This window comes from Oncorhynchus masou, chromosome 10, assembly GCF_036934945.1.
Source record: "Oncorhynchus masou masou isolate Uvic2021 chromosome 10, UVic_Omas_1.1, whole genome shotgun sequence".
NCBI classification, from domain to species: domain Eukaryota; kingdom Metazoa; phylum Chordata; class Actinopteri; order Salmoniformes; family Salmonidae; genus Oncorhynchus; species Oncorhynchus masou.
In genome coordinates, this window is record NC_088221.1 from 21,089,651 (window position 1) to 21,108,430 (window position 18,780).

The 18,780-nt window shown below is 46.2% G+C and overlaps 1 protein-coding gene across 13 annotated transcripts in view; it reads left to right on the plus strand.

Moving 5' to 3' along the window:
• Positions 1-18,780, plus strand: part of LOC135547311 (peripheral plasma membrane protein CASK) — a 203,510-nt gene that overhangs the window by 97,611 nt on the left and 87,119 nt on the right. For all 13 annotated transcript variants that reach the window (XM_064976171.1, XM_064976173.1, XM_064976176.1 and 10 more), the window contains exons 3-5: positions 5,009-5,114; positions 7,558-7,635; positions 8,437-8,509. In XM_064976171.1, the coding sequence (XP_064832243.1) occupies positions 5,009-5,114; positions 7,558-7,635; positions 8,437-8,509 (257 nt within the window). The remainder of the gene's footprint in view (positions 1-5,008; positions 5,115-7,557; positions 7,636-8,436; positions 8,510-18,780) is intronic.

An 18,780-nucleotide genomic window follows, 5' to 3' on the forward strand; every position in this document is an offset into this window, starting at 1 on the left:
CCCTCTCCCTATCACTATCCCTCCTCCTCCTCTCCAGGTGGTAACTATAGTAATGGGGCACCTGGCACCTGGAGCTCTACTACATGTACCAAGGCCTCTCTCTGCTGCCCCTCTGGAGCAGGTATTGACTACCAGCATCAGAAACATCACACAGCGCCCGTGCACACACACACACACACACACACACACACACACACACACACACACACACACACACACACACACACACACACACACACACACACACACACACACACACACACACACACACAGATCAGGGCCTCCTCCAGAACAGGCTTTAACTCCCAGCTGGAGAAACAGGGACCTCTATTGAGATCTCTCTCTCCCCCTCTCCTCCCCTCCTCTCCTCCCCTCCTCCTCCCCTCCCCTCCTAACTGCTTTATCTGTGGTGAGTCATTGAACATGGCACTGTTTGACATGCCCCCTGCAGTGTGCATGCGTGTCAAAGCCATATGGAGGTTTGTGCTTTCCTCCTATGGGTTTTGATCTGGCTTTGAAGAAAGTACATGGCCTTGTTGTGTGTGATCTATATCCATCTCCCTCCCTCTCTCCCTCCCAATTTTCATTCATTTAATCTCTTTCATTCAACCACACTTATGCAATCTCTCTCTCTCTCTCTCTCTCTCTCTCTCTCTCTCACGCTCCCTCCCTCCTCATTTATTGCCTCTATTCTGAGGTCAGCTGTAATACTGATGCAGTGATCTGAGAATCATTTGCATTCAGTCACTTCCAACCCACACACGCACACACACACACACACACACACACACACACACACACACACACACACACACACACACACACACACACACACACACACACACACACACACACACACACACACACACACACACACACACACACACACACACAGAGACCGAGGCCTGAGAGCTTCTACTGGGAGCTGAAACATTGTATCTTTTGGTATTTGTTTCATTAGTCCACGCATCATACTGTTTCTCTATATCTGGAAATCTTGATTGATGACATGCAAAACATTTTGCGATTGTATCAACAGTGGACTAGTGAAACAAATACCAAAGGATATTTTTTGAGCTGTATTTTCCTTTAAGCACCATTGCGGTTTTGCTATTATCTTAATCATTATCTTAGGACAAACAATGAATTATCTTAGGAAAAACACTCCCCACTAGGCTAGCGCTAATAAAGGTTTTACTAAACCCACCAGTAGACCTACAAGAGCCACGTGTCTCTCTGATTCTCACAGTGAAGCCATTTAGTGTTGTTTTTCCAAGTTCTTTCTCTGATTATATAGCACGATGTAATCATGAGTCCTGTTGCTATTAAATTCCCTTCTTGTCATTAGCTTACGTTTGCTAGTCAAGTGAAGTCATTTTCCTTCAGTTTGGGGATTTATTTTGAGTGCTTACTGTATGTTTGTTCTCGTTTGTGGCCGCTTCTCACGCCCACTGACATTTCCTTGTAGATGTGGGTTTGCAACCCTTTTTCCTGCCCGTTCTGTCATTTTGTTTATCTGTTAATCGAGATCACGGTTATTGAAGATGTGGACCGGTTTGATTTGAAGGCCTATGGGTAATGTGATGGTCTGTTATTAGACGTTTCTATAGCCTCTGTGTTGTGTAAATACATGTTTAACCAGTTTATGTGCAGTGTGCACCCCTACTCATTGTGGCTATGGCTTAGCCTAGAACATGGCCCAAGGTATTTCTAGTTCTGTAAGCGGAGCGTGTCCGCAGCACCTGTAGTCTTTTAGATAAACTACTACCACTTTTTTTTTTATTTTACCTTTATTTAACAAGGCAAGTCAGTTAAGAACAAATTCTTATTTTCAATGACGGCCTAGGAACAGTGGGTTAACTGCCTGTTCAAGGGCAGAACGACAGATTTGTACCTTGTCAGCCGGGGGTTTGAACTTGCAACCTTCCGGTTACTAGTCCAACGCTCTAACCACTAGGCTACCCTGCCGCCCCACTTGAATAAAGAACAGCATCATCTGCATAAAAAGGAACATCCGCTGTTTCAATAAGATCCCTAATGTTGTTGATATACAAAATGAACAAGAGTGAGCCCAAAATAGAACCTTGCGGAACACCTGAGCACACCTCTATGGACTCAGATTTACAACTATCCACCATTACACATTGTGTACGATTTGATAGGTACTTTATAAACCGATCTAGAGCATGACCAGTAATTCCACAACATTTTAACCTTTGCACTAACACAACATGGTCCACGGTGTCAAACTCCTTCGACAAATCAATGAAGACAAACAACACAATGTAACTTCTAAATCAAGAGCACAGTGGATGTCATTTAAAACCTGAAACAGTGCTGTGGCCAGACCTAAAACCTGATTGCATTCCATTTAAGAGGTTGTTTTCTTGGAGATAGGCCTTCAGCTGCCTACTAACTAAGGACTCCAGTACCTTTGACAGTACAGACAATTTTGATATGGGACGAATAGTTGACAAGTAGTGAAGGATCTCCATTATTATTTCTTCAGTGTACGGAATGCCACCAAGACTCTCCGATATCTCCTTTCACATTGCCTTTTCTTTCTTTCTTTCTTTCTTTCCTTCTTTCTTTCTTTCTTTCTCCTGGAGCTCTGACATTGGCACTGCTTATGAATGTTAAATGTCCTCCGGCTGCATCAAAATGTATTGTAGGCTGTACTGTATGAATGAGAATTTGTGTGTAGCGGTATTTGTGTGTCTGCATAGTTTGGTTTTATGTGTGTGATAGTGCAGAGAAGGATATTAAAAGTGAATGCTGTTAAGAGTGAGGAGTAATGTGTTTTCCTGGAGTGTGTGCATGAAGCTGAGAAGTTAGGTACTCGTGTGTGTGTGTGTGTGTGTGTGTGTGTGTGTGTGTGTGTGTGTGTGTGTGTGTGTGTGTGTGTGTGTGTGTGTGTGTGCACAAGATTACATATGATATCTCACTCATCTAGCTTCAATATTCCCTCCCAGAATAGCTGTTGCCTGGAGGTGGGTGTTAAGGTAAGTGCCTGCTGTAGGGGATGGATGGATGAGGAGAGGAGCTGAGACGGGGCTCTTCAGTGCGACCATTTCCACCCGCATATGTGCCTAAATATTATGCTGTGCGACCTGTCATTTTTATTTAGGAGCACCAGAGTGAGCTTTATTACCTCAAATATGTTTCATTGTGCTCCTAAATATCTTTTGTGTTGCATCTACATTTTCCAATGTAGATGCATACGTGCTCCTTGTAGAAAAAGGTTAGCGTGGAGCACAGGGCAAAAACAGGAGAGGGAAAGGGAGGAAAGAGGAGAGAGGAAAATGGATCAGAGCAACGCTGGTCCATTGTGTCTGTAGAAGCAAGAAGTTCTACAGTCTAACATTCCAGTGCTTGATGAAGATGGTGCTGAAGTCAAAACAACATGCGGCATGTTTGTGTTGATCTATTGGTTCTCTCACACTGTAGTATACACTGAGTGTACAAAACATTACGGACACCTGCTCTTTCCGTGACATAGGCTGACCAGGGAAATCCAGGTGAAAGCTACAGTATGATCCCTTACTGATGTCACTTGTTAAATCCACTTCAGTCAGTGTAGTTGAAGGGGAGGAGACAGTTTAATGAAGGATTTTTAAGCCTTGAGACAATTAAGATTTGGATTATGTATGCCATTCAGAGAGTGAATATAAGAGAAAATATTTAGGTGCCTTTGAACGGGGTATGGTAGTCGGTGCCAGGCGCACCCATTTGAGTGTCAAGAACTGCAACGCTGCTGGGTTTTTCACACTCAACAGTTTCCCATGTGTATCAAGAGTGGTCCACCACCCAAAGGACAGCCAGACAACTTGACACAACTGTGGGAAGCATTGGAGTCGACTTGGGCCAGCATCCCTGTGGAACGCTTTCAACACCTTGTAGAGTCCATGCCCTGATGAATTGAGACTGTTCTGAGGGCAAAAGGGGGAGGGGTGTGCAGCTCAATATTAGGAAGGTGTTCTTAATATTTTGTACAATGTGTAGTGCAGTACAGTGGGGACCAGTACTGAAAGAAAAGTATGAAAATGTATGCATTCACTACTGTAAGTCGCTCTGGATAAGAGCCTCTGCTAAATGACTCACATGTCAATATAAAAGGCTGGAGGTATTTCTGTTTGACAACTGGGTCACACATATAAACACAGGGAGGGAGGGAGGGAGGGAGGGAGGGAGGGAGGGAGGGAGGGAGGGAGGGAGGGAGATGGCACGGTAGGACCTCACATTGGACAGAGGGAAGGCGTGGCGAGAGTAACAGTAACACACGTTGCCTGTTTGGATGAAGCTTCATGTATGCTCCTGATAGCTCCCCTAGTGTTGACTAGTCTTAACAGCAGACACACACACTTATTCACTTAGGCTTATTTCAGCAAGGCACGAGAGGGTGTGGTATATGGCCAATATACCACAGCTAAGGGCTGTTCTTATGCACGACACAGCGATGGGTGCCTGGATACAACCTTTAGCCGTGGACTATTGGCCATATACCACAACCTCCCGAGGTGCCTTATTGCTATTATAAACAGGTTACCGGTGTAATATATAAATATTTTTCATACCCGTGGTATACTGTCTGACATGCCACGGCTTTCAGCTAATCAGCATTCAGGGCTCGAACCACTAGGTTTATAATACCTGTTTGAGTTTATACCTTCAATTCATCTTGTTTAGGATGACAGTGCAATACCCCATTTGCATCCCTGTTGAAGACTCTGAATATTGATTTGTTCAAGCAATCAAATTTTCTCCCCATGCACATCCCTCTCCCCAAAACTCAAGCTCTCACATGATCTTCACCACATTTATTTTTCAGATTGAATGGTTCTAGCGATGAGGAGGCGTGTCTACTGATCTAGCCTAACGTAGAGCATTGTTTTTTCCTCTCATTTACCGTACATGAGTTCTTCTGATGCTTTTCTCTCGAAAGCCAGAGACCGTGAATTCTAACCCCTGACCTCTCTCCTTTCCCTCTCTCCTTCACTTTCCTCCACAGATCTGAAGAGAGAGGCCAGTATCTGCCACATGCTGAAGCACCCTCACATCGTAGAGCTGGTGGAGACATACAGTTCAGATGGCATGCTCTACATGGTCTTCGAGTTGTAAGTCTGTCATACACTCTGTAACTTAGCTATTACACATGATCACACACACACACACACACACACACACACACACACACACACACACACACACACACACACACACACACACACACACTCATTCACGTATATATTCTGCAAGCATTTTTTTTGTGATATCAAAGTATTTTATTTTGTTGCAGCGCAGTCATGCTAGAATGGTATTATTGATGTGACAGCTGGTAATGGGATTCCTACTGCTCGCTAACGCCAGCATAGTTATGCTAGTTATCAGGCCAAAATATGGCTACAGGGTAAAGAGGTGTGTGTATCAGTCTAGGGAGTTGTTCTAGAATGTGTTGGAAGTGAGAGGTGATAATAGGAGTGGAGAAAGCAGAGAGAAGGACGGAGTAAGAAGAGGGAGAAAGAGATGGTAGAGAGCTGGAAGGATGAAGGAGCCCGAGCGGACAGGTGGTAGAGGAAGTGATAGAGAAAGTAAGAGAGGGAGAGATGGAGAGAGAGGGAAAGGGAGTGAGCATTATTGCCATATTACTAGGTTATTTCAAAATACAGACAGTATGATTTTCAATACCGCTTAAAAAAATATATATATTGTGGGTTGGGGGGTTTATAGCATTTCTTAGAAGTTAAGTATAACTATAAGAAATCTAAGATGTGTCAAATAAATGATATCCAGCTTAGGGCTCCAGCTTTGCATTTGGTTTGCTAACTTGCTAGCTAAGCGGCGAGATGTCAAGATTAAGCTTCTTGGTTACAGCAGAGACATTAAATCCCCTCCTGGATCAAGATCCCTGTTGCCTAAATTGTCTTGTGCTGTTTGTTTTAAATAGAACCCCTTCTGGGCACTTCCGCTAATACCGTATACCCCGGTATGGTACAGAAACAGTAGGACTGCATGAACATCTGAATACCACCCAGCCCTAGTGAGAAAGGCTGGGCTGTAGAAGAGACAGTGTATGCTGAAAAATAAGAAAGAGAGAGAACGAAGAAAAAAAGCACAACCAATGTGGAATATGAAGAAGCAGAGATAAGACAAAGATTCCACACCAGAGGAGCCTCCCCTTAGGTCCCTGAAGACTCCACAGACACACACACACACGCACGCACGAACACACACCATGGCAAATTCCTTTACCAGAAATCAGAAATGTCCTGTTTCACATCTCTCTCATGTGTGTCAAAGGATTTGATTAAAAATGAACAAGTTTCATTTTGGGTAACTTCCATAGCTTTATCACTCACAAATATGCAGACCCACAAACACATGCGACAGACACACAGCTTTCAAACCGGCCCATAGCAGTGGTGTCTATTGAGTATTGGATAGGTAAAGTAGAGACAGTAACACACACATCAAACTAATATGCCTTTTCACCTCCTGAAGTCTGAACATTTACATTGACCTTTATGCTAAACTGACCTATCTTCTGCCCCTCTCTCGCTCTCCCTCCCTCTCCTTCCCCCTGTATCTCCCTCTCCCTCGGCCTCTCTCGCTCTCCCTCCCTCTCCTTCCCCCTGTATCTCCATCTCCCTCGGCCTCTCTCGCTCTCCCTCCCTCTCCTTCCCCCTGTATCTCCCTCTCCTTCCCCCTGTATCTCCCTCTCCCTCGGCCTCTCTCGCTCTCCCTCCCTCTCCATCCCCCTGTATCTCCCTCTCCCTCGGCCTCTCTCGCTCGCTCTCCCTCCCTCTCCTTCCCCCTGTATCTCCCTCTCCCTCGGCCTCTCTCGCTCTCCCTCCCTCTCCATCCCCCTGTATCTCCCTCTCCCTCGGCCTCTCTCGCTCTCCCTCCCTCTCCTTCCCCTGTATCTCCCTCTCCCTCGGCCTCTCTCGCTCTCCCTCCCTCTCCTTCCTCCTGTATCTCCCTCTCCCTCGGCCTCTCTCGCTCTCCCTCCCTCTCCCTCTCCTTCCCCCTGTATCTCCCTCTCCCTCGGCCTCTCCCGCTCTCCCTCCCTCTCCTTCCCCCTGTATCTCCCTCTCCTTCCCCCTGTATCTCCCTCTCCCTCGGCCTCTCTCGCTCTCCCTCCCTCTCCATCCCCCTGTATCTCCCTCTCCCTCGGCCTCTCTCGCTCTCCCTCCCTCTCCTTCCCCCTGTATCTCCCTCTCCCTCGGCCTCTCTTGCTCTCCCTCCCTCTCCTTCCCCTGTATCTCCCTCTCCCTCGGCCTCTCTCGCTCTCCCTCCCTCTCCTTCCCCCTGTATCTCCCTCTCCCTCGGCCTCTCTCGCTCTCCCTCCCTCTCCTTCCCCCTGTATCTCCCTCTCCCTCGGCCTCTCTCGCTCTCCCTCCCTCTCCTTCCCCCTGTATCTCCCTCTCCCTCGGCCTCTCTCGCTCTCCCTCCCTCCTCTCCTTCCCCCTGTATCTCCCTCTCCCTCGGCCTCTCTCGCTCTCCCTCCCTCTCCTTCCTCCTGTATCTCCCTCTCCCTCTGCCTCTCTCGCTCTCCTACAGTATGGATGGAGCAGACCTGTGTTTTGAGATCGTGAAGAGGGCAGATGCTGGCTTTGTGTACAGTGAAGCAGTGGCCAGGTAAGACCACTTCTCATGATTCTCTGCCTGAAGAGTTCTGCCTCTCAAGGCCATACTTCGATGTGGCATTCAGCATTTCAAAACACAACACTAGTGAAAAAGAAATTCAGAGATGAATAGAAAAACACACGATACTAAAAAAAACAGTATCCACTTGTTGCTATTACAGTGTTGACATTATAACCAGTGGTGGGAAAAGTACCTCATTTTCATACTTGATTAAAAGTAAAGATAAATTAATAGAAAATGACGAAAGTGAAAGTCACCCAGTAAAATTCTACTTGAGTAAAAGTTTAAAAAATTATGTTTTTAAATATACTTAAGTATCAGAAGTATAAATAATTTAATATTCCTTATATTAACGGCACAATTGTATAGTTTTTTAAATTTACAGATAGCCAGGGGCACTCTCCAACACTCAGACATCATTTACAAACGAAGCATTTATGTTTAGTGAGTCCGCCAGATCAGAGGCAGTAGGGATGACCAGGGATGTTCTCTTGATAAGTGTGTGAGTTGGACCAGTTTCCTGTCCTGCTAAGCATTCAAAATGTAATGAGTACTTTTGGGTGTCAGGGAAAATGGAAGGAGTAGAAAGTACATTATTTTCTTTAGGAAGGTAGTGGAGTAAAAGTAAAACTTGTCCAAAATATGAATAGTAAATTACAGATACCCCAAAAAACAACTTAAGTAGTACTTTGAAGTATTTTTACTTACTTTAAGTACTATACACCACTGATTACAACAATGTTGTATCGAATCAACAGTCATGGTGTTTTATTGCTCTCTATCCCTCTCCAGTCACTACATGAGACAGATCCTAGAGGCACTACGGTATTGCCATGACAACAACGTCATCCATCGAGACGTGAAGGTAAGCCGGAGTGTCTCTTTGATAGTGTGTGTGTGTTTACTCTGAGTTGGGAACTTGCTCTGATTTTACCGACAGTGCTAAGCTCACCCCAGTCCTCTCCTCAGCCATCATGGCCCAGACTACAACAGCTAAGGAGGGAATTCTCTCTTTTCCCTTCTTGGCCCAGACTTTTGAGTCTCTGTCTGAACAATGAATAAGTGATAAGTTGTGCTTCTTGTCTTCTCAATATTTTGTCTTCTGTCTGTCTGACTGCCTTGTTCTGGGTCTGTGATGTGCCGGGCAGATTATTTTATTTTTCAGGGATTTTCAACTCCACTCCTGGAAACCTAAAGCAAATATACCTAAGCCAAAAACACCAGTGCAGTTCCTACCCTCACAGCATGCTATTGCCAGTATCACTACTGTTTCATACAGTTAGTTGTTTTTGTATTTCATAAAAAACCTTCTGTGACAACATTCCTGTTATTACAGAAATAAATATAAGTGTTAGTTTGATCAGGCTCGTTAATGGTGAACCACACAGCTGGTGTTATCTGGTCAGGATGGAAGCGGTGACAAACCAGGCAGCTAGCTGGCACCCTGGGTGAGAACGTGAAGGCGCAATGGTTTTATTAGGGTTGAAATGTAGCTGCTAAAAACCACTGCATCCTTTACGTCTCATGTGAGCTGATGATCTGGTGGAGGTTGTGTTGTTATTGTTGTCCTGGCAGTGGTGAGATGATGAACTTTTCAACCTTGACTATATTGCTCCATAACCATGAGTCAACGTCAGACATTTTATCTTTGGAGATAAATTGCAATAACTATGAGTAGTGTGTAGTCGTTGTACGAGCTTCCTGAGTTGAAGCTGGTGTAGTTATGTTTGAAACCCCCAAACAGTCTTATCATATACACTGAGTATGCAAAACATTAGGAACACCTTCCTAATATTGAGTTCCACCCACCTTTACAAGCTGTATAAAGTGTTCCACAGGGATGCTGGCCCATGTTGACTCCAATGCTTCCCACAGTTGTCATGTTGGCTAGATGTCCTTTGGGTGGTGGAACGTTCTTGATACACACGGGAAACTGTTGTGCGTGAAAAACCTAGCAGCGTTGCAGTTCTTGACACAAACCAGTGCGTCTGGCACCTACCATACCCCGTTCAAAGGCACTTAGAGCTTTTGTCTTGCCCATTCACCCTCTGAATGGTGCACATACACAATCCATGTCTCAAAGCTTTAATTCCTTATTTAACCTGTCTCCTCTCCTTCATCTACACTGATTTGAAGTGGATTTAACAAGTAACATCGATAACGGATCATAGATTTCACCTGGATTCACCTGGTCAGTCTAATTCATGGAATAGAAAGTGTTAATAATGTTTTGTATACTCGGTGTATATCCCTTTCAGAGAAAGAAGTAGTTTTCTCAGCAGGCACAGACAGAGTGAGATGGAAATAGCCTAAAGCACAGGCTGTTAAAACACTGCTGACAGTTTCCACACCAGACACTGCTGGGTACAGATATAGATCCCCTCCTTCCATCTCTCCCTCTCCCCTTCCTCCTCTTCCTCTCTCTCTCTCTCTCTCTCTGTTAAAGAGCTTGACAAACACTGTTCTCTATCACACATTGGCCATTATATATCAGCACTGATAAAACGTTGGGGTTTACAAGATCACAGCATAGTTAGTCAGCTACGTGTGTACCCACTCTGTATGAAGATGCTCAGATATGTTATATACATACATTTCTTTGTTTGTAACTATGTTTTGAGGGTGACCCAGCTTTTGGCTCAATGGCTATGGGTTGTGATTAATGCCAGAAGAGCACAGATCAGAGACCTAGACCTATCTCTGGTTTCTCATTGGTGGAGATTGGTATCGAGTAGCTCTTACTTTATCATATGTAGCTTACTCTCTGATTAAGGGTTAACTCAACAGGGGTCACACACACGGGTTGTATGGCAACGCTGTCCTTGTTGAATAGGGAGCAGCCTGTGCGCCACAGTGTATCGTGTGTGTCCCCCATGTGTGAAAGTCAAAAGTCATTGAATTAATTTCAATCCCAAGAAGCATAAATCACAGAGCCTCTCTTTTTATCTCCTATTATTCACAATAACCCCTTCTACTCATCACGCTGCGTGTGTGCGCGAGTGAGAGATTGGAACCACAGACGAGCAGTCACATGCCTGATTACAAAGAATAAGGCATTCTGAAAAGGAATGTTGACAAAATGATGGGATTGTGAATTTTGTGGAGAGAATCCGGAATCTTGGATGTTTACATTCTAGTTCCGGAATGTTGATGTTTTCATTCTAGTTCTGGAAGCAGAGATAATAAGGCAGTTTGGAATGTCAGATTGATAACCTTGTGATAATGGACTAGACTACAGACTATTAACACTTGTAGACCTACTCAGATAAATGTCTACCTGTTTCAGGTAGGTGCAGTCGATGGAGGGATGCCTTACTGTATATTTACTGTGGAAGGGTCCAAAAACATTATCAGACACAGTGTCTTCAGAAAGTATCCACACCCCTGGACTGTTTATACATTTTGTTGTGTTGCAGCCTGAATTTAAAATGGATTTACATTTAAGATTTTGTCTCACTGGCCTACACATAATACCCCATAATTTCACAGTGGAATTGTTTTTCGACATTTTACAAATTAATAAAACATGAAAAGCTGAAATGTCTTGCGTCAGTAAGTATTCAACCTTTTTGTTATGGCCAGACTAAATAAGTTCAGGTGTAGAAATGTGCCTAACAAGTCACGTAATAAGTTGCATGGACTCATTCCGTGTGCAATAATAGTGTTTAACATGATTTTTGAATGACTACCTCATCTCTGTACCCCACACAATTATCTGTAAGTTCCCTCGGTCAAGCAATGAATTTGAAACACTGATTCAACCACAGAGACCGGGGAGGTTTTCCAATGCCTCGGAAAGAAGGTCAACTATCTGGAGATAAAACGTCTTCTTTTTTTTAAAGCAGACATTGAATATCCCTTTGCGCATGGTGAAATTATGAATTACATTTTGGATGGTGTATCAATACACCCAGTTACTGCAAATATACAGGCATCCTTCCTAACTTAGTTGCTGGAGATTAAGGAAATGGCTCAGGGATTTCACAATGGTGACTTTTAAACAGTTACAGATTTGAATGGCTTTGATAAGAGAAAACTGATTATGGATCAACAACATTGTAGTTACTCCACAATACCTAAATGACAGAAGGAAGGAAGCCTGTACAGAATTGAAAAGATAGATGCATCCTTTTTGCAATAGGCACTAAATTAAAACTGCAAAAAAAGTATGCGAAGAAATTATCTGTCCTGAATACAAAGCATTAAGTTTGGGGCAAATCCAACACATCACTGAGTACCACTCTTCATATGTTCAAGCATGGTGGGGCTGCATCATGTTATGGGTATGCTTGTCATAGAGTTAAGCACAGGCAAAATCCTAGAGGATTTTGCCTGCAGACAACTGGGAGATAAATTCCCCTTTCAGCAGAGCAATAACCTAAAACATGAGGCCAAATTTTGCAGGAAATGCTTACCAACACGGCATTGAATGTTCCGGAGTGGTATAATAACTGTTTTGACTTAAATCATTTTGAAAATCTATGGCAAGACTTGAAAATGGCTGTCTAGCAATGATCAACAACCAACTTGACAGAGCTTGAAAAAAATGTCAAATTCAATCCAGGTCTGAAAAGCTCTTAGAGATTTACCCAGAAAGACTCACAGCTGTAATTGATAACTGCCAAAGGTGATTCTAATATGTATTGACTCGGGTCTGAATATTTAAGTACATTCTGTTTTCACTTTGTCATTATGGGTTTTGAATTCGGGTTGTAACAAAATGTGGACTAAGTTAAGGGGTATGGATACTTTCTGAAAGCATTGTATCTCTTGCAATCAAACAGTAGCTACGTCTGCGTTCCGTGTGCACTCTAGGCTATAGAGAGAAATAGTAACGGCGTCTTTTTTGTAGGCACAAACTCCGCCATGGTTCGTTGGACAAAGTCTATAGGGAAATGAATGCCGTTTTTGAGTAAACGCCGAAATAAGGTCTATGGTAAACACAGGCTTAGGAGATCTTATATGTTTTGTTCTACGAGATAATCTTCATCAGCTAATGTATTTTCTTTGTGCATTTTGAAGCATTTATGTAATTAAAAAAGGCACAAAAAGGCTCATGTTAATTAACTGATATTATCGCATAGAACAAAACATATTAGATCTCCTTGTCACGCCCTGGCCATAGAGAGGCTTTTTATACTCTATTTTGGTTAGGCCAGAGTGTGACTAGGGAGGGTGTTCTATGTTCTTTTTTCTATGTTTTTGTATTTCTTTGTTTTTGGCCAGGTATGGGTCTCAATCAGGGACAGCTATCAGTTGTTGTCTCTGGTTGAGAACCATACTCAGGTAGCTCTTGCCTACATGGGTTTTGTGGGTAGTTATTTTCTGTTTCGTATCTGTACCAGACAGAACTGTTTCAGTTTCATTTCGTTCTCTTGTTATTTTTGTTTTAGTGTTCTGTGTTTAATAAATTCATCATGAACACGTACCACGCTGCGCATTGGTCCTCCGATCCTTCCTACTACTCCTCCTCAGAAGAGGAGGAAGACGAGCGTTACAGAATCACCCGCCACCAAAGGACCAAGCAGCGTGGTGAGGTGCAGCAGAGCTATCTGGAGAAATGGACATGGGAGGAGATACTGGAAGACAAGGGACCCTGGGCACAGACTGGGAGTATCGCCGTCCACAGGAGGAACTGGAGGCAGCTTAAGGCTGAGAGTTGGCACGGCTGGCAAGGAAGCCCGAGAGGCAGCCCCAAAAATGTATTGGGGGGAGGCACACGAGGAGTGTGGCAGAGTCAGGAGTCAGACCTGAGCCAACTCCCTGTGCTTATCGTAAGGAGCCAAGGATGGAACCAGAGCCGGTCAGAGCGAAATTGGAGGTGAGCGACGGACGCGAAGCAGAGACAGTGAAGGAGTTAATGGGGAGATTGGAGGAGAGAGTAATGAGGGAGTTGCTGTGTTGGTTATGAGGCACGGCATCCGCCCGATGGAGCGTGTCTGGGATTTGATGTCACCTGAGTCAGCTCTCCATAGTCGTCCTGAGGTAAGTGCTAGCCGTCTGGTGACGACTGTGCCAGCCCCACGCACCAGGCCTCCTGTGCACCTCCCTAGCCCTGCACGTCCTGTGCCAGCTCGGCGCTACAGCTCTCCAAGACGTGCTTACCATGGCGGGCATCGTACTGGTCAATCACCGTGTTATGCGGTGGAGCGCACGGTGTCTCCAGTACGTGTTCTTAGCCCAGTGCGCTACATCCCAGCTCCCCGCATCTGCCGGGCTAGGGTGAGCATCCAGCCAGGACGGATGGTGCCAGCCCTGCTCTCCAGACCTCCAGTACGTCTCCTCTCCATGAACACGTACCACGCTGCGCATTGGTCCTCCGATCCTTCCTACTACTCCTCCTCAGAAGAGTAGGAAGACGGGCGTTACACTCCTAAGCCTGTGTTAACCTAGACCTGATTTTCAGCGTTTATCCCAAAACTTTCCACAATCATTTTCCCCATAGGGATGGCTGAACAAACCAGAGGGTACTCCGGGTTTTAGGGCTACAAGCTCTATTTGTTGTAGAGTAATGCAGAAACAAGCCATATGCATTGTTCCATGGCAAGCACAGTCTCTTTCCCTTCAAATACTGCATACTCGCTGTCCACTGAACTGAATAGTTTATTGTCAAAGCTGTAACTGTATGTTGTCCCTGGTTTGTGTTCTTTGTGTGTGTGGTGTTATCTCTTAACAAAGACCAAACACATTCACACACATAACAAAGCCTTCACCTCGCTATGTGTGGTGTCAGCACTGTGGGCAGTGAGCCACTGAGACATAGACTATACAGGTAATTACTGGATCAGCAATGCAGTGGTAGGCAAACGAGCTCTGTTGATATGCATAACAAAACTGAACTCTACTCTTCAAACTGTAGCAACAGAGAGAAGTGAATGTTTGCTGCTTCCCGAAAGTTATGTTATTTCTATTCACTAGGCTGTAAGAGGGGCCAGTGGGACTAATCTACACTCTGATAAACAACCAGACAGTGAATTGAAGAGAGATGGGTCTTATCTGTAATGGCTGATAGCTCAATGTGGAGGAAATGTCACATTCTCCATATGAATGGAGAGAAGAAAGAGACCGTGAGAGGGATGGAGGACCGAAAGAGAATGAGGGAAGGACGAAAGAGAACAAGGGAGGGACGAAAGCGGCAGCACTAGCAGAGTGATCTTAATAGGCTTTTCCTACTGTATACATTAGCTGGTAGAGTGACATTGACCCTCTCAGGTCTATGTGTGTTAGTGGCCACAGAAGCTTCTTAAAAGTATGATTAATGTTGTTTATGACTGAGTGGAATGGGGTGTGTCTACTGATAACTATCATGTAATGGGAACCAAGGGTTCCTGGCATTTGGATATAGACAATCCAGCTCTGAGAATATGCAACAGCCACTGTAGTGGTGCACACTAGGGCTGGGCGATATGGCCAAAATATCATATCATATGTACATTTTTGACCGTATTTGGCGGAATTTTATGTTTTTGATTAATTCAAGCTCTACATTTGCTTTATGAGTAGTGTGTGACCCTAGGCTGGTATCACATATATTCTAAATGATTTCAATGGGTCTTTCTCCGGCCCAAGTCCGGCCCCGGACTTGGGACCCTCGCTGCAGGCCCCGGACTGGGGACCCTCGCTGCAGGCCCCGGACTGGGGACCCTCGCTGCAGGCCCCGGACTGGGGACCCTCGCTGCAGGCCCCGGACTGGGGACCCTCGCTGCAGGCCCCGGATTGGGGACCCTCGCTGCAGGCCCCGGACTGGGGACCCTCGCTGCAGGCCCCGGACTGGGGACCCTCGCTGCAGGCCCCGGACTGGGGACCCTCGCTGCAGGCACCGGACTGGGGACCCTCGCTGCAGGCCCCGGACTGGGGACCCTCGCTGCAGGCCCGGACTGGGGACCCTCGCTGCAGGCCCCGGACTGGGGACCCTCGCTGCAGGCTCCGGACTGGGGACCCTCGCTGCAGGCCCCGGACTGGGGACCCTCGCTGCAGGCCCCGGACTGGGGACCCTCGCTGCAGGCTCCGGACTGGGGACCCTCGTTGCAGGCCCCGGACTGGGGACCCTCGCTGCAGGCTCCGGACTGGGGACCCTCGCTGCAGGCCCGGGACTGGGGACCCTCGTTGCAGGCCCCGGACTGGGGACCCTCGCTGGAGGCTCTGGGCTGGAGACCGTCGTTGGAGGCTCCAGACTGGAGATCGTCGTTGCAGGCTCCGGACCGGGGACGGTCGCTGGAGGCTCAGGACCGGGGACGGTTGCTGGAGGCTCCGGACCGCGGATCAATGCTAGAGGCTTCGTGCCATGGATCCTCACTGCAGGCTCCGGGCCATGGATCATCACTGGAGGTTTTGTGCCATGAATCATCACTGGAGGCTTCGTGCCATGGATCATCACTGGAGGCTTCGTGTCATGGATCATCACTGGAGGCTTCATGCCATGGATCATCACTGGAGTGAGGAGACATATAGGCAGCCTGGTGCGTGGAGCTGCCACCGGACTCACCAGGCTGGTTCTGGGAGCAAGCACAGGACTCACCAAGCTGGGAAGACATACTGGAGGCTTGGTTCTTGGAGCAGGCACCGGATACACTGCGGCGCACTGGAGATCTCGAGCGTAGAGCCGGCACAACCCTTACTTTCGCCCGGCAAATGTGGGGCGCTGGCACAGGACACACTGGGTTCTGTAGACGCACCGGAGACACAGTGTGCAGAGCCGGCACAGGATATACTGGGCCGAAGAGACGCACTGGAGACCAGGACCGCTGAGCCGGCACCATCCGACCTGGCTGGATGCCCACTCTAGCCCGTCCAATGCGGGGAGCTGGAATGTAGCGCACCAGGCTGTGAACGCGCACTGGAGACACCGTGCGCTCCACCGCATAACACGATGCCTGACCAGTACCACGCTCCCTACCGTAAGCACGAAGAGTTGGCTCAGGTCTGAACCCTGACTCTGCCACACTCCCCGTGTGACCCCCCCCCCAACATTCTTTGGAGCTGCCTCTCGTATTTGCCTCTTTGCCGTGACTCCTGGTATCGCCGCCGTTCCTCCCTTGCTGTTTCCGCCTGTTTCCTTGGCAGGTTCTTGTCCCCTGCCATAACCTCCTCCCATGTCCATGAGGTCAACCACTCCGTCTTCTCCCGGGCCCAGGATCCCTGCTCCTCCTGGCCACGCTGCTTGGTCATTTGGTGGTGGGTAGTTCTGTCACGGCTCTCGTCGTAATGAGGATTGGACCAAAGCGCAGTTTGACCAAACACTCAAACAAAATAAACAAGAGGGAAAACCGAAACAGTTCTGTAAGGAGCTTAAATTATACAGAAAACAACTACCCACAAAACACAGGTGGGAAAAAGGCTGCCTAAGTATGATTCCCAATCAGAGACAACGATAGACAGCTGTCCCTGATTGAGAACCATACCCGGCCCAAACATAGAAATAAAGAAACTAGAATGCCCACCCTAGTCACACCCTGGCCCAACCAAAATACAGAATAAAAGCCTCTCTATGGCCAGGGCGTGACAATCAGTTTCTGCATTTCCTGCACTCGTTTGAGATCATTTCCACACTGCCACGATATGGGCAAAAATACTAGGCCTTATTTTTTAACCAAATGTTGCAATTGCGATTTAGATCAAAACACTTGCGTGAACTTTTGGAATCATGGCAGTATAATGTTTATTCTAATTCTCTAGTTAATAGTGGGGACTTTGAATACGGTGTTGTTTGACATGACAACGAATGAAAATTCCATGGACGCGTTATTGTGACAGGGTAAGAACCAAAGTGATGTTCAGTGTTTTCCTAGGGGACCCTATAATCTTTGGCTACATTAAATCTTAATTCATGTAGCCAACATATTCATGCTTCGCCTATTCCTCTTTGATTTAGAAGATACTGTTGCACCGTGCTGATTTAGGCCTCCACCAGCACTGGTATCAGGTTGTATTAAGCCCCCACCCCACCCCCCAACCCCTCTTTTTATGCTGCTGCTACTCTCTGTTGATCATATATACTACCTCAATTGGGCCGACCAACCAGTGCTCCCGCACATTGGCCAACCGGGCTATCTGGGTGTCCCACCCACCACCCGCCAACCCCTCTTTTACACTACTGCTACTGTCTGTTCATCATATATGCATATGCCTTGAGTGAGAGATGACTCAAGTAGCAGAGGAAACTATATAAACGGACGTCACACACGGCATATCACATTTAACAAACCAAACACTGTTATAGAAGGTAAAGTAAAAACCCTGTCCTAGCGCACACACACAAACACGCACACACACACACTCTCTCTCTCACTCTCTCTCTCTCTCTCTCTCTCTCTCTCTCTCTCTCTCTCTCCCCCCCCCCCTGTGGACCACTGGCATAGTTAATGAGTGTGAGCCATGGTAGAGATATTGTGAATTACAGCCCTAATCTGCTATAAACAGCCAGGATAATTCAGGTTTAAAGTGGAGCCAAAATAAATGCCTTTGATTAAAATGCTGTGTTGGTTACCTTAATTGAGCTTAATATGTGTGAAAGTGTATATGCTTGACTGAAGGACACTTTTCTATTTAAAAAAAATCACACGCTTGTATGCACACCCATACACACTCACGCGTGCGACCGTACACATTCTGTAAGCAGCTCTGGATGTACAGAAGTGTCTGCTGAATGACTCAAATATCAAATGTAAATGTGGTAGTCACTCTTTTTAGCATAAACTCAGAGACATGATTATTGTTGTTTGAAAAGGTAGCACTTTGACTATTATATTCAGACAAGAAAATACAAACAGTGTGCACTCTGCATAAAGGGTACAGGTTAAAGATTGAAGGCAGAAGTCTTCTGTTGAAGCTAGTGTAGGTTAGCAATAATTGCTGCCTCTGGGCATTACCCGTGGGGATTTTTTCCTCCCTTCCTCTCATCCTCTCATCCTCTCTCTCGATCTCTCTTTCTGTGTGTGTGTGTGTGTGTGTGTGTGTGTGTGTACAGTGGAGTGTGGCAGATTCTCTCGCCTGTCTGCCTTTGTCTAGTCCTCCCAGGCGACAGCCATCTGCAAGACCCACACTTCACAGAACAATACACACACACATCCTGCAGGATTAAACACATACCGCTTTACACCTATAAGATTTATAATACACATTTTTACATATGTATTA